Below are 26,777 nucleotides of genomic sequence, written 5' to 3' on the forward strand. Positions count from 1 at the left end.
GCTATATAAAGTTTTGTCAGATTTTAAACATAATCTCAATCTTATAAAATATAATGTGAGACTTCCATTCATCAGTTCTAAAATTTACATACCCACCATTGATTGTCATTGTGATACACAGCAGCACAGCACATGGTGCACACAGTGAAATTTAGCCTCTGCATTTAACCCATCCCCTTAGTGAGCTGTGGGCAGCCATGATAGGCGCCCGGGGAGCAGTGTGTGGGGACGGTGCTTTGCTCAGTGGCACCTTGGCGGATGGGGATTCGAACCGGCAACCTTCTGATTACGGGGCCGCTTCCTTAACCACTGCAGATTACCAAGACAGCAGATTACCAGCAGATTACCAAAACAAACCAGCAGATATTTAGAACTGTTTAGAACTGCAGATTACCAAGACAAACCAGCAGATATTTAGAACTGTTTAGATCTAATCAATGCAGTCAGCTACAGTAAATTGATCAGACATGTACACTATTTAATATTAGTTAGTAAACCACATCACATTGACCAATAATTGCTCTGAATGTCTATAAATTATACCGTAGGTATTTTTTAGGTAGGTATTCAGGCAGCTAAACTCCTCGGCTGGACTGACTATGATGATGAAGAAAAGCAATGAAAGTATCCATGGGAAGACGAGGGAATTTAAGAACAAAGATGAGGAGGAAGAGGAGTTTGGAAAAGAACCTGACTTGGGCCAAAACATTCCCCTCCACAACCAGTTCTCTCACACCACCAGCCCCTCTTGAATCTTCACCAGCCCAGTCTGTCCCTCAGCCCGTGATCCCACATGTCCCTCAACACATGACCCCCATATGTCCCTCAGCCTGTGACCCCATCTGTCATTCAGCCTATAACCCCACCTGTCCCTCAGCTTGTGACCGCAACCTGTCCCTTTCTTTGCTGAATTTAATTTACAGCATTTATCAGATGCCCTTATCCAGAGCGACTTAGTTACAGGGACAGTCCCCCCCAGAGCAATTTAGGGTTAAGTGTCTTGCTCAGGGACACAATGGCAGTAAGTGGGATTCGAACCCGGGTCTTCTGGTTCACAGGCGAATGTGTTACCCACTAGGCTACTACCACCCTATTTGAATGGTCTTTCCATACTAAATCTTAAATGCTGAAAGACATCTTCAGGAGTAGCATCCACACACAAATGCATGAAAGCTGAAAACCAGCACAAAGTAGAAATAATGAATGTCTCATCATTCCAATAAATAATGTTACAAGAGGCAAATGAATCTATCATTTGAACCAGTAGAGCGAGAGCAATAAAAATCTGAGAGACACTCAGAGCCAAATATGACCCAATCAGATGAGAGAGGTGCCTGTTTCCTTAATCATAGTTGTTGCTTCCAGTTAAGGATGCTTACTATGGACACGACTAATTGGACAGCAAAGTGTCAAGATACGAAGGCAGTTAATCCTCTAATGTCCTCCATATTCTTTCATTTCACCACATAAGTTTTCATTATTATTTTTTGTAAAAATAAATACCATGGTTTCTACATTTTTCTCTATGGTTAATTCATGTATTGGTTCATTTTTGGAATTTGTATATAATAAAAAGTCCTGCAGGTTCCCTTTCTCTTAATGTGTAATGATTTCTGTAACCCAGAACACATTTATTTTCTATAAACAGAGTTTGGAATGAGAGGAACCTAATGATTGACAGCTCCCACACACACTCCTTCAGAGGGGAGGAACTAATGCTGCTGGTTTTTGTTTTTAAGTGCTTGCTCTGCTTGGGCCTTACTGTGAGCAAACCCAGGGATCTGAGGCCTACTGGATATTTAAAAAATTTCATAATGGTTATCATAGGAGGCCTGGATTCAGTAAATCACAGCACTAATGCTCAGAGAATGGGGTGTATTTAATCAATTAAGAGGATGGCTAGATCAATAGATCTTATTTCTTTTTTTATAGCTCTGTACATTTTTAAACCATTTGTGCGGCTCTTTGGGTTGGCTGTGTGCAGGAATGTGTAATATGAATACTACACATTCCTGTGGCATCTGAATGGTCCTCTGAAATATGATTTTGAATTTCAAACTCTGGTTTTTGAGCTCTGTACCTCATTCATTTTAGGTTCTTGAATTATAAATTATTAAATCATATTTAACTATCGGTTTATTAATATTTAGGGGTTTGCTGATCTAAAACAAATGTCAGCTGTAATTGTAATTTATAACAGTAACAATACCACAACTCGATGGCCACAGAATCCCATATATAGGAGCAAAGGACAAGCAGTTCTCTCAAAGAAGGCTGTTCTAGTGAAGCACTAGATTACATGTATTTGGCTGGCTTTCCATGGTCACAGACCAACCATAACATTATGACCGCAACAAGCACCAGGGTCTTCTGAATCAGGTGCTCATCTGGTGGCACTGTGCTGAGGAATCCAAACATCAGCATGAGCACAAAGAAATCCCTTAAACTAAAACTGTCCAGCACTCCACAAACTCATTTAGCAAAACTAAAAACTCATACACTGTCCTCCCTCTGACAGAAAACCCTTGAGTATAATGTATCTTTCAAATGAAGGAGATTGGTATAGAGTGCTAAAGGAAATACAACTGCAATCAAATGAAAACTGTTTAGAGAATCACACGGCATTCATTGTCATACTGATGATGGCAATAGTACTTGTGTATTTAAAAAAAAAAAAAGATTTCAATTCTTCTTTTAATACATTTCAAAACATTTACATAATTTATTATGAACAAGAATGTACGTTTATAGAAGAATTTACTTGACACTCAGAAATAAGCAGAGGGGAATCAGCATTCGCCATTGCACTGGCCTCCACACCCACTTGCTGCTGCTCACTTCAACCAGATGTATTTGTCGCCTACTTCTGCATTATAACCTTCGGCAAACTGCTTTCCGGGTAACTGCGAAAGAAAGAGAAAAATTTATGCCTAAATGCAGATGCATTCTGCTAAAAATCAAGCAATTAAGCAAATATACAATAGATCATTTCAGACTCTAGAACCATGTGGTAAAATAAGACCTCATCTTTTTGTATTGTAAAAAATAGTAAGCCAGTGGAACACTGCTGTTGCTGAATAAGGCAGAATGTGGGTAAACATATGAAGTGCCAGGAAATTTGCTGCTGCATATGCTATTAAAAGTAAAAAAAAAACTGAACTGAAACATGATGGTATTGCGGCGGCTCGATCTCCATGCAATTGCAACACTGCTAATCTATATAGCAAATGTGTTCAGGTTACACAACCTTTCACATTTCGAACATAGCAGTTAGTGAACATTCACTCACCCACCCACTTACTTTGATGGGTCAGACTGAAAGACAGAGCTAATTCATAATGAGCTGATTGTGGCCAATTTTTGTTTTATTTATAATTCATGTCAAGTTGAATTAATTCATTATGTTAATTATGGCGCTCGCAGCACGCCATACAGCCCTCACATTTTTGTTAATATTTTATCATGTCTTTCCTTGGGGCAACACTGAAACTCTGATAGTTCCGTACAATGTAAAGTAGTCAGTGTACAGCTTGTGTAAATTTCAGAATACACAGAGGTTTCCCCACACCACTGGCTGCTCTTGGTTTCAGGGTTTAGTGTGTGTTCTAGTATTATTACTTGTTTTTCCTAGATCTTGTCAAGCTGACAACATTTACAGCAGACGACACTGGATAAGAAACAAGTGCAATATGACGCACATGAGGGGAAGAACAATATATATATATATATATATATATATATATTTTTTTTTTTTTTTATTATAGAACTGGCATATCAGAAGTGATATTGAAACGCATACCGATCTGAATGAATGATAGCTGCTGTCCACATCATGTGCCCCAATGGTGATTTCAGGAATGAAGCGTGGGATGCAGGTCATGTTGGCCACAAGCTGTTTATCCTCCACCCTGAATGAAGAGAAAAGACTAAAAGTTACTGTTCTGCTAAATGTGACAAACATCTCACAATCAACAGTATTATTTGAGGTAAAAACACGGAATATCCATTCCCTGGGCTGTGGTTGTGCAATCAGACACATGACACGTAAAATGTGTTTTTAAGAAAGCTTCACTGTTGTACGGGGTGGGTGTGACTTTGAATGGTGAATGAAAACAAAATATAAATTGCGATGTGGTGTTCAGATAAATCCCCCTGCAAAAATAAATTCTCACCACCTGCCATGGGAAAACAGGAGATAGCCCCAAAGTTTTGAATATGTGGTCAAGATTTGCAAATCAAGTTAACATTTCATCAAAAAACATTTATTTATTTACAGGCAGCAAATCATACGGAAATGATAGGTACTATAGACTGGAAGTTCAAACCGTACAAGCTGGACCATATTAAAATGATCGAAATTGATGTCCAGCTCTAGCCTGCATTCCCCGACTCCAGTCCGGGATATGGCAGGAATGGTTAACAGACTGAAGTCAGACTGAGCAGCCTGTCTCTGTTTAGTCAGTTAATAAACTTCAAGAGAATGACAATATACTATGTACTCGTAATATAAATCCCATAATTTTGTGTTCATGTAACGGCACGATTTGAACCCGAAAGTCATGACCAGTGAAAGGAAATTTTAGGAATTAATTAATTTGCAAATCGCTTCATAAATTTCTGCAGGGGGCAGTATCAATATTCATAAAATATCCATACATTGTTACTCACACCATAATGGAAAAATAAACACAAACATTTACACACTCACTTCATGCGCATATAGTGGAAGGTGACGTCATCCTGTTCTTGCCAAGGTCCCTTGTCAAACTTCAGGTACTCAATGTCCTCAGCAATCTAATGATAAGACAACGTGTTCAGGCTGGTGCTGACTGACCTGAACCAAACAGGTGGATATTGCCATTTCAACATGGCCAGGTTGTGTGTCCATAAAGCTGCAGTATCATATCAACTATGAAATTAAACAGATGAGAACAGTGATTTGCTGAAAAGTACTCACTTCAGGTTTTGAACCAAAATTTCAACAACCTACCCTTTTTGTGCAGTCTACCAATACCACAAAACAGTCCAGGGTCTAAAGCTACCACCATATTTGGCAGTTGGTACAGAAAGCCTCCTCCAAATCACTTTTTAATGTGGTCAGAGATGTCATGACCATAAAACTTTCCTCTAGTTTATACCGAAGGACTATTTTGGAGTAACAGCTTCTTTCTTGGGTAGTTTCTGAAAAAAATCAAACTAATTTGGGTGTTCACCCAATAACTTATTTGAACTGATGATATTGGAATCATTTAAATCTACAGTCCCATCACTAAGAATACAAGCACTCATTCAGAAACCTCCCTAATACACCGTCTAATATAACAAGGCCAATTAACTTCTCATTAGTTCAAGACCATGACATCATGTGTGTATGGAAACTTCTAACCACAACTGTAACAGAACGTAGCTCTTTGTCATTTGGGGGTCTTCTTTGAGCCAGGGGACTGTCGGTTGAATAGTATTTATGACCAATATACAACAACAATGCCTTTACTTCTCTCTGCCATGTACCTTCTCAATATCCTTTGCCTGAGTCGCATCATATACCAGGAGTTCTGCCTGCTCACTGGAAAAACAGCACAAAAGATACAAAAGTAAATGTATAAACAATGAAGAAGTGCATAAAATCATTAATTCAATTAAATAGTACCTGATTTGTGGGAAAAAGTTAGTCTTGTAGGCGGTCTCAATGCTCTTCAGGTATGACAGAGACACGTTCTGAAGATAGGGCTGGAAAAATATTACTATATTAGCAGTAAACTACAGAAAAAAATCTTCCTAATAAACTGCCAGTCAAAAAAAACATTATATGGTTATCCATGGATTATACCACAGGTTAGGTGGTAATATTTTTTATGGCGGTCATGACAGGCGCCCGGGGAGCAGTGTGTGGGGGCGGTGCTTTGTTCAATGGCACCTTGGTGGCTTGGGGTTCAAACCAGCAAGCTTCTGATTACAGGACCGCTTCCTTAACCGCTAGGCCACCGCTGCCCCAGTAGGCCACAGTCAGCTACTGGGAGCCAGTGGAGGGAGCGTAATAGTGGGGTGGTCGGAATTTGGGAAAACTAGTCAAGCTGCTACATTCTGTAGAGGCCGGATGGCATTCAGAGGTAGACCTGCTAGAAGGGGGTTACAGTAATCCAGTCGTGAGAGTGGCTCACCTTGCCTGATGCCTGCAGCTTCCTCTGCACCTCCTCAGCAGGCACATCAATGTAGATGACAAGGTGGGGAGGCAGAAATTCGGGGAGGCTGATCCCTTTGATTTCATTATAATGCTCAGCACCTACAGTATGAGAATAGAGTGAACGAACAATGAGATACCAAACCAGCAAAGATATTCCATTTGTGCACTGATGAGCTGGGATGCAGAAGAGAATGCAAAAGTTCCACTTGTGCAATCTTGCACTCTTTGTGTTCAGCTAAATCATATTTAGCTGAACAGCAAAATTTGTTTTGAGTCCAGAACGCAATCATTACAGAAAGTGGAAGTGATACAAATTAACATTTCAATTCCCAGCGTGAATCAAAACCAAATCCCCAGCAACACAGTAACAGTACAGGATTAACTATAATATGCAAAATTAACAAGGAAAAGAAATACAGTGCAGGCGTGTGTGTCTGTATGTTGGGAGGGGTGCTTGAAAATAAAACTACTCTAAAACAAACCATGAGATGCCTTCTGACATACTTGCTTAAAAAACGAGAAGATATTGAAGGTCCCCTATTATGAAATTATTTTTATTTTTTTTATATTGGTGTTGTTGGTCCCCTAATGCTGTATCTGAAGTCTCTTTCCAAACATCAGCCATGGCACAGAATTACAGCCACTTTGATCCAATTCCACAATGAGATTTCACAAGACACGGCATTTCAGTGTCTGTAGCTTAAAATGCAAATGAGGAGGAGAGCAGCCTATAGTAGTTGAGCGAGCATTGACATCATCAACACCATTCACCAACCACAATGTTTGGTACAGACAGGAAGTCTTATCTGTTTTTTTCCAGATCCGACTGTCTGAGCTGCCGCTCTCTGAATGGTGAAACAAAATGTCCAAAGCACTCTTTAATCTGTGATTTGCATAACTGCTCATTTCAAACCCTGGTGGTGACTGACAGAGCCATGTAAATGTGACCAGCAGCACACAACTCGGCTTACACTGCTTCCTTATGTACCCCTCCTTCAGCATGGCCTCCAGAAACACAACATCACTGAAAGGAGAGCGCTCCAAGACAACCCCTTGGCCTGCAATGAAGCATTATTTATTATTAGTTATCACTGCGTTGCATTAATCAATGAGACTGATATAAAAAAAAAATTCCCCATAAATTAAATTGACATTATATTTCAATGCAGCACCCATGCAAACCACCCCCACAGAGAAAAGCACAAGGATGAATATTGATAAAACAGCTGTTGCATCCCCCAGATGGCAACAATACTTTTACCAGACGCCCTTGTCCAGGGTGCCTTACAGGGACAGTACCCCTGCAGACAGTCAGGGTTAAGTGTCTTTCTCAGGGACATGATGGTAGTAAGTGGGGTTTGAGCCTGGGTCTTATGGTTCATAGGCGAGTGTGTTACCCACTAGGCCACTACCACCCGAACCATACCTGTGGTGAGCAGGTGCTCAACAGCGTCTGAGTACTGCAGAAGCCGCATCAGGTACATCCAGGACTGCAGGCGGTACGAGTTTCCGTCCGTAGCCTTTGGGTCGTTGTAGAATCGCTCCAGGCTGCAGTTGCCATTGTAGGCCGAGTCAAGGGGAACCTTTTCCTTCGTCATTTTGTCAATGTAGTGCGTGTCCACCTCAGGCATATACAGCATACCTACACAACATGACCAACGCGCATTCATTTGCAAGGCCGTAAACAACTGGTCAGCCAATATCTGATGCAGCAATTAAAGTCTTTCGCAGGGTAAACGTGTTAAATGCGAGAAAAACGCGTCGAACCGAGTTTATCTGCCAGCTTCTGGGCTGCGGCTCCCTTCCCCGACGCCAGGTTGCCATCTACGCTGATGATCTTGCTGTTTTGGCCAAACCTCGCAGTTGCCCTGTCGCCCAGCGCGTACGACCACCAGCCATACCGCAGGCTGCTGCCGGGGCTCGTGTGGATCCGGGCCTGCAATGAAGCCCAGACGGTGCTGAAACCGAGACGCCCCGACACGAGAACCTGCATAAAACCACAAAGAAGACTCACCGCTCGGAGGTTTATTCCGCCCCTGAAGGCCGCAAGCAACCGAATCGCCCGCAGCGGCATCACCGAGGAGTTCACCTATGTTTTGACCCGCAGCGTCGCTCTCCGGACTTCAGGACGACGAGTGGCCTTCATGCAAGCGGTCGCACGTGGATTGCGTCATGCATAGGCGGCCCACGTGGTGCCTGTCCGTAAACAATATTTTTTTAATATTCACCTTCTCCCTTCAACTAATAGGGGACGTCACACCAGATCATCTGGGCTGGCTGACCCCTCCCCATTACACCTGCATCTCACTGACTGGGTTGTCCGTAACAAAAAATCAAAATCGCAGGAGAATGTGAAAGTGTTGCACTAAATTAAGACAATAAAAATGTGTGAATGTTCCGAACCGCCAAGGTGCTGTCACAGTGTAGGTTCAAGGTCGCCTATTATGAAAATTTGACTTAATATTAATTTCCTCTTGACTTAATATTAGACTTCCTCTAACCTGTCTAAAGTCCTGCAGTGGATAGAAATGGTAATGGGTGTAAAGAGTGCTTTGGTCATTCTGCTTCACAGTTCAGAGAGCGGCAGCTCAGTGAAAGTGATTAGTTGTCACATGTGACACAGCACAGCACCCAGTGGGCACAGTGAAATGTGGTCTCTGCATTTAACCCATCCCCTGAGTGAGCAGTGGGCAGCCATGACAGGCACCTGGGGAGCAGTGTGTGGGGACGGTGCTTTGCTCAGTGGCACCTCAGTCGAAATTTAATTTTAAAGGTATTTTTTTATGATAAAACTCCATACAGGAAGTGTTGATGACGTAATTTCAGTGAATGCCTGCTCTTCTCCTCATCCCACCTCTCTCCTCATTGACATATAAACAGAAAATACAGAGATTACAGAATGTATACCAAAAAGTGTACATAAAGTGCAGTGTGCAATTTTAGGTGATTCGCAGTGTGACAGTATCAGCTGTTTAGGAGGGAGATGGCGAGGGGGAAGAAGCTGTTCCTGTGTCGGGTGGTCCTGGTCTGCAGGCTTCCATAACGTCTGCCAGAGGGCAGCAGGTCAAAAAGTCTGTGACCAGGGTGTGAGGGATCTGAGATGATTTTCCCTGCCCTTTTCCTGGATCTTGAGAGGTACAGGTCCTGGATGGAGGGCAGGGGGGCACCGGTGATCCTTTCTGCTGTCCGTACAGTCCACTGCAGTCTGTTTCTGTCCTGTTTAGTGGCTGCTCCATACACTCCAATGCACTGCCATTACCAAAAAACTGCTATACTCAACAATACACTTCCAGCCTTGTGCACCTTCCAACATTCTGCTTATTTTGAACATCTCTGCTCATTTTGAAAATGTTTGTCTGGTGTTTTGTTTGAAATATAGGGTGGTAGTAGCCTAGTGGGTAACACACTCGCCTATGAACCAGAAGACTCAGGTTCAGTAAACAACAATGAGCTGTTAAAAGTGGCTGTAATTCTGCACCACGGCTGAATTTCAGAAAAATACTTTAGATACGGTATTTAATGGACCACTAAGACGATATAAAAGCAAAAAATCTAATAAAAATCATCATATCAGGGGACTCCACCTCCCAGCACGATCGCTTTTGAAAGTGATGTTTTTTTGCATTTAACCCATCGCTTTTAGTGAATAATTATTACAGTAAATAAATAATCTTGACCTCTGAGAAATTGTTTGTTTCAAGTTCAACTTTTGTATGTTCCCAGTCTGAGCCAGCATTTCTGTGCGCCGTCCGTGGAAAACATTTTTTTTATGATTTTTTTTTTGTGCAAGAAAAGTATGTCCTTTTTATTGAAATACATCTAGTTCAAACGCGCTTTTTGCCAGCGGCTCCAACGCAGAAGTAGTGCCAGTTTCGCACGACGCTGAAGTTGGCTCCTTATTCGAATTGTCCGTTCCACCTTAAATTGTGCAATACCAGCTTTACGCCTGTAGGGGCGTAAAACAAATCAGTTTCAGAAATTACCGTTAAGATGTATATGGTAATGATCTATGTATCAACTCAAAATTATGAAATATTAGAAATATTACCACTCGTTCCCTGCCTGGCCCAACACTGTTTTCACTGTAGAATTAGCCTGGGAACTTTGCTCATATGCACAGATTTATGATGAATACGAGTACTGAAATCACTCAAAAAGCAGCTCTTATTTCCTCTGATAGGAAAAAAACTCAAGAACAGCACATGTTTCAAATTGATGTACATATAAAACTATTCTATGTAGATGTCATTACCTGTGAGATTAATGCACATTAACCACATTTAACTTATTTCCCCTTATCCCTCCATCCTCCAACTGAAGCCCATTCATTCAGAGCAACGGTCACAATTTCAGTTTTCCAACTAAGACAATTGACAATTTTACATGCTTTAAACATCACCAAATTTATTGAGAAGCATTGTGTTAATATGCAAATTTGAGACAAAAATCTCAATTTTCGACCAATTTCACAAAATCAACTAATTTAACACTTTTCCTCTTCATAATTTTTTCTTCTCATCTTTTAACATTTTTGCAATTTCACCCATTGCATCAAATTAACTAATTCAATGCTGATTCCACTCTTCCTCTTCCTTCCTCTACTCTTTTAACATATTGTGCCATGCCTCTGTATGTCCAGGTTACATCAGATGAGTTTAAATACATTGCTAATAATTAATGGAGTCAGATAAACGAGGTCAAACCAATGCTCTGATGCCCTTCTTCATCTGGCGGGTAGGAATTCTCTCTCTTTTCGTGCATTTTACAAGAGCAGTCAGATGCTGCTATTTTTTCACATAGTCAGTCTCATACTGAAGACTTGCGGAAAGCCACAGATCAAAGATTTGCAGCTGCTTTGCTGTAGTTCGAACATTTGGTTCATGTGCCAAGCGCAACTGTTGATGTGTTTTATGGGGGAACTGCATCATTTGATTTGTTCTGCACATGTCCCATTATCTTGTGACATTGTGAGTGATCTATTGTACCAGCAAAACCTCCCTGTTGTCGGTCTCATATTTAGAGAAACTGTTCATGCAATTTTTTTATGGTAACCATGTGCCAAGCTCCATACAAAAAAAAGTGGCCCTCTGAGTACTGTATATCTGCAGAAGCAGTATTACAAAGAGAATTTCAGGGTCATAGAGCCAGTTCAATACATTCTTAACGTTAAAAAGAAACTTCATTTCCAATCTATCCCAATACTGATGTCCTTACAGCAGCTGCTAAGTAGAAGGGACTTCATAGACCAGGTTCTTGAGAGCTATCAAAAGCAGGGGTGCACATATTCTGCACATATTCATCTCCATACACGTCCTCAAGAGATGGTCCGCGGTTTAAGGAAAATAGGGATCAAAGGATCCCTATTTTATGTGGATGACTTTGAAACCTGTGAACCCATTTGTAACTCACGAAAGACACACAAGCTTTGTGCTGTTTATTGGATGTTACCAACTCGCCTCCAGAGTTTAATTTCTCATTATAATCAATCTACTTGTCAGTATTGTGCAAAAGTGAGGATGTTAAGACCAATGGTTATGATAAAGTCTTGGAACCTATTTTGAAACATCTGAAGACTCTGTAAGATCTGGGTGTTTAAGTCCCACTGCTGTCCCACTGGCGAGTCAGTTAAAAGTACAGTATTCAGTGTAGTGGCAGATACAGGTACAGGTTGTTGTGGAGTGACAAAGGAATGTGTCTTCACAAAACAACTGTCTCACTTTCATATGATCTTCGGCTATCCACCAGATCTTGCCCATGATGTTTTTGAAGGTATAATCCAGTGGCAGTGGTGGCCTAGCGGTTAAGGAAGCGGCCCCGTAATCAGAAGGTTGCCGGTTCGAATCCCGATCCGCCAAGGTACCACTGAGGTGCCACTGAGCAAAGCACCGTCCCCACACACTGCTCCCCGGGCGCCGGTCATGGCTGCCCACTGCTCACTCAGGGTGATGGGTTAAATGCAGAGGACAAATTTCACTGTGTGCACCGTGTGCTGTGCTGCTGTGTATCACATGTGACAATCACTTCACTTCACTTTAATCCTAGCTCATTGCTTAACCATGCTTACATACAGAAAGTTTCACCTTAGCTGACCTGAACAATGCCATTCTGAACTTTTCCCTTCAAATGGGGTGACAAGACAAACAGACCTCATGTAGTGCCGCAAAAAAACAGTATATCATGAAAACTGGAGCTTGCTCTGATTCTTGCCATTTTTTTTGTATTTCTTGTACCTGAAAATGAGCCTGCATGGTTTGTTCTTATGGATCTGAAGGACATCACAGAACTTGTTGATTCCCCTGTGCATAGTGATGACTTAAGTAAAATCATAGAGCACAGACAGCGATACCAAGAGTGGCTCCCTGTCATCAGGCTGCTACCAAAACACCATTATTTGGAGCACCACCCCAAAATGAGACTGTTTGGTTCAGTTGTAGGGCGGTGGACAATATGATTTGAAATAAGCACAGCTTTTTAAACAAGTTTATTAGACACACAAAATTTAAAAATGTGCCCCTCTCATCATCTTGACCGTGTACCATCTAAGCAGCTCATGTCTGAGCATTTTTCTATATTGTTAGAGAGCTCTGTGGTGGGTACAGGAGGAGAAGGAGACAAGGAAATGGCAATGAGAAAGAAGCAAGGTGAAGTAGGGGCAGAGGAAACTTCACTGGATCAGCAGGTCCGGCGGTGAACAACTCTTTCAACTGTCTCAGATTGGCGTTAAATTTGTCAGTTAGCTGTATTCTGATCATGTGGGACGATCTGAGGGGGAGACAAGTCCCCGATGAAGAAAGAAAAGAGACAGCAGCCTTCAAGAGAAACTTTGCGGTGTACATAAATACTGCATTAAAAATTTTGATTTCTTTTATGAGTAAAACACAAAGGGACATTAATCAAAACAAGATGTTACACATGTATGCCTTTCATTCATTAGAATAAAGAGTTTTTAGATATGTAATAAATGCTAATAAAATAATTTTGGCCACCTAATACACACACATGGGGAATTCAAATTGTCATAAATTGTCATGTGCTCAGTAATACAAAAAATACATTGTACACATTATAACAAAATTCCTCTTCTGTGGGTAGTAGGGAGAAAGGGCATTGTATTATCCGATCATAAAAAAAAGGCACAAAACTGTAATGTGTAACATTTTACTTTGTACAAAATATGGCTGTTGATACAAAAGGGATAATTCACATTCAGACTTGCCAATATTCCAACCGATTACTGTTGTTACATTATTACTTTACATTGATCAGTGTACTACAATGTACATTCACCTAAGTTTACTGCAAAGCTGAATAAACTTCAAAGTATCCCTCAAGCAAGTATCCTCTTCCTGTCTTTCTCGATGCAAAAAGCTGGTTCAGACATTGAAGCAGTTGATATTATTCTCAGAGACATACATTGTTCCAGTGTCAAAAGGAGGTAAAGAACAGGGACTATTGTTTTTGGCCAGATGTGCAATATTCCTGAGGTGTTTTACTATTCTTTTTTTTTGTCAAACATGCGGTGGCAGATGAACAAATTAACATTTAATAAAACACATTTACAACTTGTGAAAGAAATTAGCAAACATGAAAACAAATTTACAAAAAACACGAAACCCTTTCACCAATCACCAACCCACGACTCAAAATAGGTACGTCCCACCGGAAGAATGTGTTTTGTGCCTGAATCTGTACGTGACTACTTTAGCCAACTGGCCGCTTTTGTGTTTCCTTTAGATTTGTATTTTTTTTTAAAAAGACTGAGCAGAGTTAAGAGTCACCTTGTACTCCCTGAAACTGTTTCACTGACACCACTTTCGGGTCATCGTACCTACCCTTTCCGTTTCGCGTGTTTTGTGTTTTTGTAAATTGCTTTTGCATGATATATATTTGATTTATGAAATATTCATTTGTTTTATGAATTGTTAATTTGTTTTGCACTTGTCAGCCACTGTACAAAGTCAATCATGTTATATATGAATATTTTTACTCTGACAAAGTAAAAATGTCATTTGTCACGTCTGTGAAATTTTATAATCATTCTGCAATTTACAGTTTTAATCACCACATGATTTCAGATTATCTGCGTTTGTCCATTGCAGCTGAGATACTGTTTGTTGATCATCTCAGCAGACATTGCTTTTGGTTCCACCAAGCAAGTTGGCGGACTTATGCAGATTTTATCTTGCTGGATGGAAGCTGTGCCAATGACTGGCTCATTGTATCCCCGCTGCACATAGCAAGATGCCTGAGGGGGACTCTGCATCTGAGGCATACTCTTCCTGGATGAGGGAGTAACCACCTGGTTGGGGTGATGCAGGGGACTGGTGTTTGAAGCGGAATGTCTCTCAAACATGCAGCTGCTGGGTGAGGAGAAGTTGCCATTCATTGGACTGTGCTGGTCTTTGTCATTGGTTGATTCAGCAGGGGGTCTAATGAGGGTGTGAGACCACTGTCCAAGATAACTGTTCAGTCATTAGAAAATGGGACATGTTTCATTAGTTGGACGCCAGTTTCTGCTAGTTTAGTGTTGCACCACCTGTCAGGAGGAACGTCGTGGACACTATTGGTACAGTTTGGAACCTGAGGCACTTGAATTGAGAAATGTTGAGGATGGGGAGTCTGCTTTTGGTAATATATTTCACTAATAAACCCTGAATGGCCATTCTGAGGGCTCCAGCCTTTACATATGGAAAAACTGCAACTACTGTGTGACCCACTCTCACTTTTACTGAATGTGACAGAACCATTCTGTTCCACACTGACACAATTAGTTCGTCCATGCAGCACAACTGACTCATTTAGAGTCAGATCCAAATCCTGCACAGAAGGCATGGAGATGGCAGGGTCTGTTTCACCTAAAGTCTTTCCAAGCAGTGCCACTGGTGCTCTTTGAGATTTGTTTGAGATTTTACATTGTCACCAAAACACTTGTCACAATTACTCTTCTGTCCTTCAGAAGACCTGATGCCATTTCCCAAGGTTCTTTTCTGCAGACCTTGCCTTTCCTTGAACATTGCTTCTTCCACATAGGAGAAAATGTCATTGGTGAGAATTTCATTGAGACTCAGAGCCACCTCATTACTGTCAGTGTTTGTATTCAGCAGCTCCTCAAGTTCAGCAATGTCTATCTTCATTTCACTGCCAGACAACATTGGTTTTAGATGCACCTCCTTTGCTAAGCCTTTAATCTGCAGTGCATCGTCCTGCCAGGAGTCACTGGGGACGCTCACAAGAGCCTGGCTCTCCATGAACACTTTATCGAGTGTTTTTTTTACCTGAAAAGCCTTGCCATTCCTCTGGAAATCTGTAACGTCAAAAGTTGGACCAATTTTGTAAAGAACAGCTTCACCTGTCGTGCGTTGGCGAAGATGTTCCTCACCTTCTTCTTTAATAAGGGAAAATAAATAATAACAAAATTATTGTATAAAATATTCATTCATCCTAGTATCCTAAAAATATCATAGTTGCCCACCTTACTGACAAAAGCAAATTTTATTTACAGAATCTGCTGGGTGTTTCCTAGTCACTCCCTATCTGAGTGTCTTCCTCGCAGTTCTGTCACAGTGAAAAAAGTATGTGTCACAACACCAAGAAAAGGGAGGACCCAGGCGCAGGTGCTTTAACATCCATTTATTGAATTACAGGGCAAACAATCATTTGTACTTGTTTTAAGGACATTACAGCAAAGTTGGATCAGCCTGTAGTGTGATTTTGAGTGTGACTCCAAATCAAGACCTCCATGTGTTGATCATTGCAATCATTGTTGTCAGCACATTCAACTATGTAAAACTATGTATTTAATGAGAATATTTAACTAATTTAGATTTAGGATGTATTATTTTTGTGTTCTCTTTATTTTTTGAGCAGTGTTCAAATGTTAATATCAAAAATACAAAAATAAAAAGTAAAAAATACTCACACTAGGGTCTTCTAGGGCAATGATGAAATCCAGCTGCCCACCATTGTATACAAGTTTGGCATTGGCTTGTATCCATATCCAGCCACCATTTTTGGTAAGAAGTCTGAAAAGTCAACTTTCCCCTGTTTTAATCACTGCAAAATAAAAGAATAAATGAACACCACATTTATGCCATTTAAAAAGAAATGATTTTTTTTTATGTTTTTATGGTATTCTTTCTAGTTTGTTCCCAGGAACATTAAATGGATTCTCAATTTAAGTTTTAAGTAATGGACAAACATAACATACTCAAAATTAATTAAGTGAAATGGGGGAAATTTGTTTTGTTTCTTATTTCTTTACAATAATTCCAAGTGCATGAATACTTTTCAGATAACTGTAAATAAATATGATAAAAGTTGAGTGCTCTTAATTTTGGGATTACTTCTGATTACATTTCTGAATATAATGAATATGCAAAAATAATAAATATTGCCAGATTCACTAACTGCACAATGTAGGTCTCAGCATATTTATAATTTACAGACAGTGAAAATGAAGATCATTTTACTTCTGAGATGGTGGTCAGCACAGTGCATCATATCAGCAGCATGAATAAACTGATAGCCAGATCCTCTCATGCATAGCTCCAACTCTGTATAACCAAGAACAATTTTGCCCCTGCCAGAGAAGATGAAAATGAGGAGTTTATTGCAAAATAATTTACAAGAAAAAACAAGATATCATCAATAGCTGGAAACTGGTACTGTATTTCAATGTTGCTAACTAACTAAATTTGTCTCCTAAAGTTAATAGATTTTTCATGAAACATCCATAGATTTTGTGTGTGTAAAAGGAGATGGCGGTAGCAGCTGTTTTATTCCCAGTTCCACTACATTTTCATGAACCAAAGTGCATGCAAAAGAAGAAGAATGCCAGTGCCAGTTCTAATGGGTACCGAGAATCAATTCCCACTGGCGCAAAATCCAGTTTGTGCTTTGTCTGAAATATCAGCATCAGCATAGCAATCGCAAAGAGAGCCAGTTGAGTATACTACTTTCTGGTATACTTGGCTCGTTCCATAGAGGTACTTCAGCCGCCCCTGAATGTTTAAAGCCTGGACACATAAAAAAAACGAAACATTTCAAATTAAAAGAATTGTATCTTTACTATAATTAGTATTATTATTATGTTATATCATTATTTTAAATTAAATGTGGGCGTGGGACAATTCAAGGCTTTGTGGGTAATTGAGAGGAGTTTATGAATTGAACCAGAAGAGTCAGTGGTACGTCATCTGCAAGTGTGAGTGTGTATGTGTTTTTCTCTTTGCTCTATTACAGTAGGTACGGAAGACAAAGGTCCATTCCAGAAAAGAAGAGTTCTCTGGTGGAATGTCCTCTTGGTCATAGCTGATAAAGTTCTGAGTGATGTCGCTGCTATTTGGATTGTCTGGAAAGAACCAAAATCCCATCAATAAAAGCAAAATTAATAAATATTCCTCAGGGTCTGGTCACCTCTTCTCATTGTGCAGCGTTTTCTGCCACACTCTTTCCTTCCCACAGACTTCCAACTAAGGTGCCTTGATACAGCACTCTGGGAACAGCCTATTCGTTCAGAAATGTCTTTCTGTGTCTTACCCTCTTGCTTGAAGGTGTCAATGATGGAAACTACAGTTGACACCCCCCACACTTAACCCTTCTGCACACAAGGAAAAACTCCAAAAAAAAGGAAGAAACCTTGGGAAGGAGTGATACAGAGAGGGACCCCCTTCCAGGGTGAGCCTGCAAATGGTGTCAGTGCAGGGCTGGTGATGATTTGTACAATATAATAATAAGTCCTACAGTTGTAGGGTTGGAGAAGTCCAGAATGTAGTCTAGTGTCAGAGTCTAGATTACGTGTCCATAATGATGTTACTGGTCCACTTGAAGATCCCTGTAGTTGTAATGGTGGTGGTGGCTGTGGTGACCCTCTGGTTCGTTCCATGCTATGTCCTCGTTTAGCAGTTGTCAGGAACCACGATTTATCTTCTGTCTCTACACTGGAGTCTGCCAGTAGTCTGGGTGCTTGATTCCTTGTCTCGGAGAAAACAAACAAGCAGCGGCAGACGGTGGCATCGTACGACCGATACTGAAATGTTTACATTTACATTTACAGTATTTGGCAGACGCCCTTATCCAGAGCGACTTACAACGTGCTGTCAAGTTACCATCGATGAAGAGATCAATTCTGGTTCACTAGGACCCCAACTATGAATACAATCTTTTTATTCACTCTGTTACAGACCACACAATTAATACTTCTACACAGTCCTACAGCTGAGCTTATAAATAGACAGTAAACAAAATCTAGATCCTACCTTTCCAGAAGAGACTAATACAATGATGGACAAAAGGCACTCATGTGGTAATAGTGGTATATTGTGTGTGGTCTCTGTGGCGCAATCGGTTAGCGTGTTCGGCTGTTAACCGAAAGGTTGGTGTTTCAAGCCCACCCATGGACGAAAGGTGATCTTATAGGGTGGTAGAAGCCTAGTGGGTAACACACTTGCCTATGAACCAGAAGACCCGGGTTGGAATCCCACTTACTGCCATTGTGTCCCTGAGCAAGACACTTAACCCTAAATTGCTCCAGGGAGACTGTCCCTGTAACTACTGATTGTAAGTCGCTCTGGATAAGGCCGTCTGAAAAATGTAAATGTAAATGTAAATTGGTGCTAGAGTGGCCCGGTACCCTAATTAGGAGAGCCTAACTAGGGTGAATTTAACTTTGTCTGTGTCTAACAGGGGGACTCTGTGATAAACTGGACTTTATAATTGACACTGTGTCAAAGTGAAGTGAAATGAGTGTCTAGGACTAACAAAAAGCCAGAGAAAACAGATTGGTTTTGAGATTGGATTTAAACTAGAGGTGGGCATAGATTAATTTTCTTAATCTAGATTAATCTCACTGTAATCTTGGAATTAATCTAGATTAATTTATATTTTAGATTAATCTAGATTAAAATGGCTCATTTGAATTCTGCCGAAGGCATTCAGAATATGTGTGCTACCCAAATAATGACTAAAAGTAAGTCTTTGAGAACAGGTTTCTCAAACTAGGTGGCGCATTAGACCAGGGGCTCACCTCCTGTTTCCAAAATGCATCACAAACTGCTTGAGAAAGCTGTTCTACTATGATAATTGGTGATGAAAATAAATTATGTTCAATAAGATGTACTTGTGTTTACCAACTGTTTATTCAGTTAAATAGCTGCATCCATGTTACCACGTCACATTTGATGTGCTAATTTCACAGTTCGAAGACTCGTTCTCGCCCCCTACAGTGCAATTCGGCTAGGTATACATCCGCGCTAAAATATCAAGGTGAAAGACATCATAGTGTAGCAGTTCTTCTTCTGCGTTGTGTAACTTTTTGATTTCGTTTCTTGAACCACAAATGATGAGCTGACACCCAAGAGATTTTCTGTGCAAAGTGTATTCTGCACAAAAAGCAAGGTCGCGTCATAACATCACGTCTTTCTTCACCTCTCTCTCTCACAACTCACGCCATGTGTCCAAGAGAACTGAACATTAACATAAAGCATTCACAATTTACAATACTGCATTCCTGTACAAAAAGCAAGGTCGCGTCAGAACATCGCGTCTTTCAGCACCTCTCTCTACAATATACAGTATTAAAAGAACATAAAAAAATATTCCTTATATGTACATAAATTAAAATGAAAGAAATTACTTTTTGCACACAAACCCCACGCACCTCTCACAACTCACGCCATGTGTCCAAGAGAACTAAACCAGGTCTCAAAAACAAAATAAAAGTCTTTAGAAAATAAGAAAATAAAAGAAAGAAGAAATATACTTAGAAATCTAGTGTAACCATTTAAGTCTGACACAATAGCTTGCGTAGTATAGACCAAGCTCCCAACCCAACTCTGTGAATAGATTAACGGCGATATTTTTTTTATCGCCCGATAAGAGTCTCACGTTAACGCCGATAACGGCCCACCACTAATTTAAACACTGAGACTGTGTCTGAGTCCCGGACACTGACAGGCAAGTCAGGTCGGCAGTCTTACCCATGAATGCGGTTTTGAGTAATGAACCAGACTGGGAGTTTTTAAAAGCCTCAGGAATCTTTTGCAGGTGTTTAGAGTTAATTAGTTGATTCAGATGATTAGGTTAATAGCTTGTTTAGAGAACCTTTTCATGACATGCAAATTTTTTGAGATAGGAACTTTGGGTTTTCATGAGCTGTATGCCAAAATCATCAATATTAAAACAATAAGAGGCTTGAACTACCTTCAGTTGTTTGTAATGAATCTAAAATATGTGAAAGTCTAATGTTTATCAGTACATTACAGGAAAAAATGAACTTTATCACAATATGCAATTTTTTTAGAAGGACCTGTACATTACCTTTATGTAATTTGTTGTGTCTGGATTGTTTCAGGTTCAGGTGTATGTACATATTTGGCCTTAACTGGACATATAGGGTCAGTTTCCTGTCCTAGTCCTGACTAACAGGACTTCAATGCAATTATCCATACAAAAATGCTTTTAGTCTAGTGCTAGGTTTAATCCATGAATGGGAAACTGACCCATGAATGTGTGTGTGTTTGTGTGTACTCCACAATTGCACAAAAACACAGAAATTGCGTGACTGCAGACACGCAATTTCTGTGGCAACTTCCTTTCCTTTGGCAAAATGGGTCAAAAGAAGGACTTGACAGGCTCAGAAAAGTCAAAAATAGTGAGATATCTTGCAGAGGGATGCAGCACTCTTAAAATTGCAAAGCTTCTGAAGCGTGATCATCGAACAATCAAGCGTTTCATTCAAAATAGTCAACAGGGTCGCAAGAAGCGTGTGGAAAAACCAAGGCGCAAAATAACTGCCCATGAACTGAGAAAAGTCAAGCGTGCAGCTGCCAAGATGTCACTTGCCACCAGTTTGGCCATATTTCAGAGCTGCAACATCACTGGAGTGCCAGTGCCAGTGGCCAGTCAAGACTGGGCCAAGAAATATCTCAAGACTGATTTTTCTAAGGTTTCATGGACTGATGAAATGAGAGTGAGTCTTGATGGGCCAGATGGATGGGCCCGTGGCTGGATTGGAAAAGGGCAGAGAGCTCCAGTCCGACTCAGATGCCAGCAAGGTGGAGGTGGAGTACTGGTTTGGGCTGGTATAATCGAAGATGAGCTTGTGGGGCCTTTTCGGGTTGAGGATGGAGTCAAGCTCAACTCCCAGTCCTACTGCCAGTTTCTGGAAGACACCTTCTTCAAGCAGTGGTACAAGAAGTCTGCATCCTTCAAGAAAAACATGATTTTCATGCAGGACAATGCTCCATCACACGCGTCCAAGTACTCCACAGCGTGGCTGGCAAGAAAGGGTATAAAAGAAGAAAAACTAGTGACATGGCCTCCTTGTTCACCTGATCTGAACCCCATTGAGAACCTGTGGTCCATCATCAAATGTGAGATTTACAAGGAGGTAAAACAGTACACCTCTCTGAACAGTGTCTGGGAGGCTGTGGTTGCTGCTGCATGCAATGTTGATGGTGAACAGATCAAAACACTGACAGAATCCATGGATGGCAGGCTTTTGAGTGTCCTTGCAAAGAAAGGTCGCTGGTTTGTTTTTGTTTTGTTTTTGAATGTCAGAAATGTATATTTGTGAATGTGGAGATGTTATATTGGTTTCACTGGTAAAAATAAATAATTGAAATGGGTATATATTTGTTTTTTGTTAAGTTGCCTAATAATTATGCACAGTAATAGTCACCTGCACACACAGATATCCCCCTAAAATAGCTAAAAATAAAAACAATCTAAAAACTACTTCCAAAAACATTCAGCTTTGATATTAATGAGTTTTTTGGGTTCATTGAGAACATGGTTGTTGTTCAATAATAAAATGATTCCTCAAAAATACAACTTGCCTAATAATTCAGCACTCCCTGTACACAGGTTTATGCAAAAGTTCTTGTTTTAGCCTACAGTGGATATAAAAAAAAGTGTTAAAACACCATGTTTTTGAAATATAAAACAATGCCACAATAAATAATTAACCATTTTCCCACCATCAATGAGACTGATAACCTGGTCAATTTCATTGAAAATAAAATTAGTCTGTTAGTTGAAAAAAAAAAGGTACAACAAGCTTTTTTGATTTAATTACAGCATTTAGTCGTCTTGGGTAGGAGTCAATCAGCAGGGCAAGTCATGACTGGCCAATATTTGCCCACTCTCCACTGCAAAAGCATTTCAAATTTGTCAGATTACGAGGGCATCTGTTGTGGAAGGTCCTACTCAGTCAAAGTCAAGTCAAAGTCAAAGTCAGCTTTATTGTCAATTCTGACACATGTACAGAACATGCAGAGAATTGAAATTGCGTTACTCTCAGACCCATGGTACTTACAAATAAAAGTAAAGTGAAGTGATTGTCACATGTGATACACAGCAGCACAGCACACAGTGCACACAGTGAAATTTGTCCTCTGCATTTATCCCATCACCCTGAGTGAGCAGTCGGCAGCCATGACAGGCGCCCAGGGAGCTATGCAGAGGGCTTTTTTTGTGAGACGCGTGCTGTAGATGTCTTGGAGGGAGGGGAAAGGGACACCGATGATTCTCTCAGCTGCTCTGACTATGCGTTGGAGAGTTTTTTGGCAGGACGCATTGCAGGCTCCAAACCACACAGTGATGCAGCTAGACAGGATGCTCTTGATGGTTCATCGGTAGAATGTGTACATGATGGGGGCTGGTGCTCTTGCTCTTCTTAGTTTGCGGGGGAAGTATAGACGCTGCTGTGCTTTCTTGGCCAGTGCAGTGGTGTTGTTTGTCCAGGAGAGATCCTCAGTGACGTGCACACCCAGGAACTTGGTGCTGTTCACTCTCTACACAGATGCACCGTTGATGGTCAGAGGAGCATGCTGAGTATTTCCTCTCCTGAAGTCAACAACAATCTCTTTCGTCTTCTCCACATTCAGAGAGAGATTGTTGTCTCCACACCACGTGGCCAGGCGGCTCACCTCGCTTCTGTAGTTAGACATTTACATTTACATTTACGGCATTTATGAGACGCCCTTATCCAGAGCGACTTACAAACAGTAGTTACAGGGACAGTCCCCCTGGAGCAACTTAGGGTAAAGTGTCTTGCTCAGGGACACAATGGTAGTAAGTGGGATTCGAACCCGGGTCTTCTGGTTCATAGGCGAGTGTGTTACCCACTAGGTTACTACTCACCCGTACAGTCGTGTCATCCGCAAACTTGATGAAGAGGTTGGAGCAGTGTGACGGAGTGCAGTCGTGGGTCAGCAGAGTGAAGAGAAGGGGGCTCAGCACACATCCCTGAGGGGCCCCCATGTTTAGAACGATGGTGCTGGATGTGTTACTGCCAATCTGTACTGCTTGTGGACTTCCTGTGAGGAAGTCCAACAGCCAGTTACACAAGGAGGTGTTGAGCCCCAGCTGGATCAGTTTTTGTGTGAGCTGTTGTGGAATTATAGTGTTAAATGCTGAACTGAACAGCATTCGGACATATGAGTCCAGATGTGTGAGTGCTGAGTGGAGTGCAGTGGAGATGGCAAGTTAAAATCTCAGGTTGAATTTAGGTCTGGGCTCTGGCTGGGCCATTTCAAAACTTTCATTTTCTATTAAAGCCATTCGTTTTCTTTAGAAAGGTTAAGCAACTGGTATTTAAACTCCCAACACCCCAGTTCCTGCTGAAGCAACCCCAATGCAAGATATTTGTGCTTCACCATGAGTATGGCGTTCTTTTGGTGATGCACCAAACATACCTTTTGGAATTATGGAAATTGGATCATAACCCATTTTCTGGAAGACTTTGTGTATTTCTTTTGTCAGATAAACCCCTACGTCAGCCTGGTCTCTGAAGTTCATAAATCACCAAACTAATAGAAACTTAAACAATATAAAATGTGCATTCAAAAGAACTGTAAATGAGAGAAACAAAATCACCCCCATTTAATGTATACATAGTCCTGCTTAGTGGAGTGAAAAATGGCTGAATTTGGTTACCATACAGTCAAAGATGAAGAGTCAGGTTTTGTACATTTTTCTTAATTAATTCAAGTATTTTAACTAGTTTATTAAAGCAATGTTTGAATGAGGCAAGTTCTCATCAACAGTGCTTTATGGGAACACAATTTTCATTCCATCTGTTTCCATTTGGTCCTTTCCCTTTTGTAGGGCCTGTATCAAATGTGGGGCAGTGGTGGCCTAGCGGTTAAGGAAGCGGCCCCGTAATCAGATGGTTGCCGGTTCGAATCTCAATCTGCCAAGGTGCCACTGAGGTGCCACTGAGCAAAGCACCGTCCCCACATACTGCTCCCCATGTGCCTCTCAAGGCTGCCCACTGCTCACTCCGGGTGATGGGTTAAATGCAGAGGACAAATTTAAAAAAGCGGTACATGCTGTGATATCAAAGTTTATGATTTCACATAGGGATATGTAAATGTGGAACTTGACTGCTATACATTTTACTTTACAATCAGGTCTATTGCATGAGTGAAAGTGATTGTTTTTTTGCTAGCAATTCGCACAATGAAAAGAGTCGCATTTAACCAATCACAATTTTATGAGCACTGGGCAGCCATGAAAGGCGCCCGGGGACCAGTGTGTGGGGACGCAACCTTTTGGTTGTGAGTCCCCTTCCTTACCCACTAGACCACCGTAATAATGTATCATGTTTAATATATAATAAAATGGGGTAACATTAGATATACATGGCATCTCGGTCCTACAGTTGCACAATCATTGGGATATGGCTGAGTTTCATAACATATTACATTGACCGTTGCCTGTACTAGAACTCTTAAAGTCAACCAATGACTCGGACTCACCGCTGAAGAGATTTTTAACCCTGAGGTAGCCAACGCTCAGTCGCAGGACTGATAGCTTGTCCAGCCAAGAGCACACATCGTCTGGGAAGGGCAGAAGACCAGTCAACCTGTCCAGCTCCACATTCAACCGGTCCTGATGCGTCTTCGATGGGTTGGATTTTGCACAATCAGGAGTAGCTTTACTAATAAGAGTGAAAATGATAGAATGAACATATTTATATGGGCACTACTAGGGCTGCACGATATTGGGAAAATATGCGACATGCGATATTATTGTTGAATATTGCGATAACAATATTAATTAATGCTGCATCCGAAATCATATACTACTTGAGTAGGTACTACATTTGAATGCATGCCTTGCGGGTGAGATAAGCGCCAACAGGACGGGCGTGCCCGGGGACTGCAAATAGTTAACCATGTTACGGGTAAATGTGTTCTGTTGTGTGTTATGGGGATTTAATGTAGCGTGTGCAAGGGGAGAAACTTTACAATGGGATGTCGTTGTGTAGGTCTGGACGAGATGAAGAGGCGCCTACTGTTATTATGAAGCCAGAGAAGGTATTGGCTGTTGTTTATTATTGTTATTATTTTGTACACTTTCTTTTCATTGTTCTCAACTAAAGAGTATAATAATTCACTCATTTTATTAATTTTTTTTATTGTGATTCTTATTTTGTGCGAAATCTCCCGCTCCACAATAATCGAAGTTTTTGAGAAAATTCTCACTCTTACATTTTCTGCGCGGGTTTCTTCCGCTTCTTCGCCGCGTAGATTACATCGGGAAAAAACATGATTCTCCAACGGAGCTCACAGACATCTCGCTGCCACTCACACGTCCCAATGTGGGAAAAGTGAGATTCCCGAAAGAAATCTGGCGCAATCCCGACACACTCGGCGTCTCTTCTCGCCCAGGAGTCCGGGGCGGACCAGGAACCGTCGGAGGCAGGAGACCGGGAATCCATTATATTCTACCCTGGTTTATATATAAATACAAGAATTAAACGCGATACAAAGGAAGTTGGATTGATTAATTAGATAAATTAAGCACTAATATTTCATTACAGAGATTACTTGCGTTGCAACATGTGACCCACCGCTTCAGTTTTTTATTTGCGTTGATGCAGCGCCATCTAGCGGTGGATATGGGAACCGCCCCAAAAGTGGGGGCCTGAACTGGAAACCTGTGTGAACTGTGCCGCTCATGTAATTAAATGACAGCCGTGAAAATACAGATACAGCCAATATCAGCCCCCCCCCCCCCCCCAATATAATAACATATTCCTGGCTGCTTCTCCCCAAAAGTGACTAAGAAAGATGCAGTCAGGACTTTCCTACGTTTGCACTTCAGCCTGGGCAGGAGCAGCAAAGACCCTGTAAGTTCAGCTTCACTGTAAGCTCCCAATCCACAATGTTGCTACTCACAAATGTCAATCAATAACGTTGCTTTACAGCGATCACTTTACTGTGTTTGCATGCAAGCATGTGAGAGGATTCACTGCTGCATGACATTGCATGAAAGCACTTTAATTGTGGCAATCAATAGGCTTTTATTAGAAAGATTCATTTTAGCAATGTATTACCTTTTTTTGTTGGTTATACTATAATCAGTAAGCTAGTGCCATGTTTGCATCTAATTGCATGTAATTATTTTGTTTTGTTTCTCATTTTCCTTTTTGCCCTTAATCACGTAAATTCTGCAGCCTTCATAAAAGCCACGATCTTGTATATTTTAAACATTATAAAAACTGAGTTTTGTAGATTAATCACTTTCATTGTAAACTATGCATTATTGTAATGTGTACATGTTATAATAGAAAATATATTGTTCA

The 26,777-nt window shown here is 40.9% G+C and overlaps 1 protein-coding gene and 1 pseudogene across 1 annotated transcript; both read right to left on the reverse strand.

Moving 5' to 3' along the window:
- Window positions 1-2,123: 2,123 nt before the first annotated feature.
- ndufa10 (NADH:ubiquinone oxidoreductase subunit A10) lies at window positions 2,124-8,359 on the reverse strand. The gene is made up of 10 exons (XM_028991301.1): window positions 8,199-8,359; window positions 7,952-8,120; window positions 7,611-7,826; window positions 7,156-7,242; window positions 6,162-6,283; window positions 5,651-5,730; window positions 5,512-5,566; window positions 4,709-4,794; window positions 3,800-3,908; window positions 2,124-2,903 (listed from the first exon to the last, which is right to left on the reverse strand). The coding sequence occupies exons 1-10, from the start codon at window positions 8,256-8,258 to the stop codon at window positions 2,835-2,837; spliced, it is 1,053 nt and encodes a 350-aa protein (XP_028847134.1). The 5' UTR covers window positions 8,259-8,359; the 3' UTR covers window positions 2,124-2,834.
- A 5,896-nt stretch (window positions 8,360-14,255) lies between these two features.
- Window positions 14,256-25,849, reverse strand: LOC114796898 (aryl hydrocarbon receptor-like; annotated as a pseudogene).
- Between the last annotated feature and the right edge of the window lie 928 nt (window positions 25,850-26,777).

This window comes from Denticeps clupeoides, chromosome 9, assembly GCF_900700375.1.
Source record: "Denticeps clupeoides chromosome 9, fDenClu1.1, whole genome shotgun sequence".
NCBI classification, from domain to species: domain Eukaryota; kingdom Metazoa; phylum Chordata; class Actinopteri; order Clupeiformes; family Denticipitidae; genus Denticeps; species Denticeps clupeoides.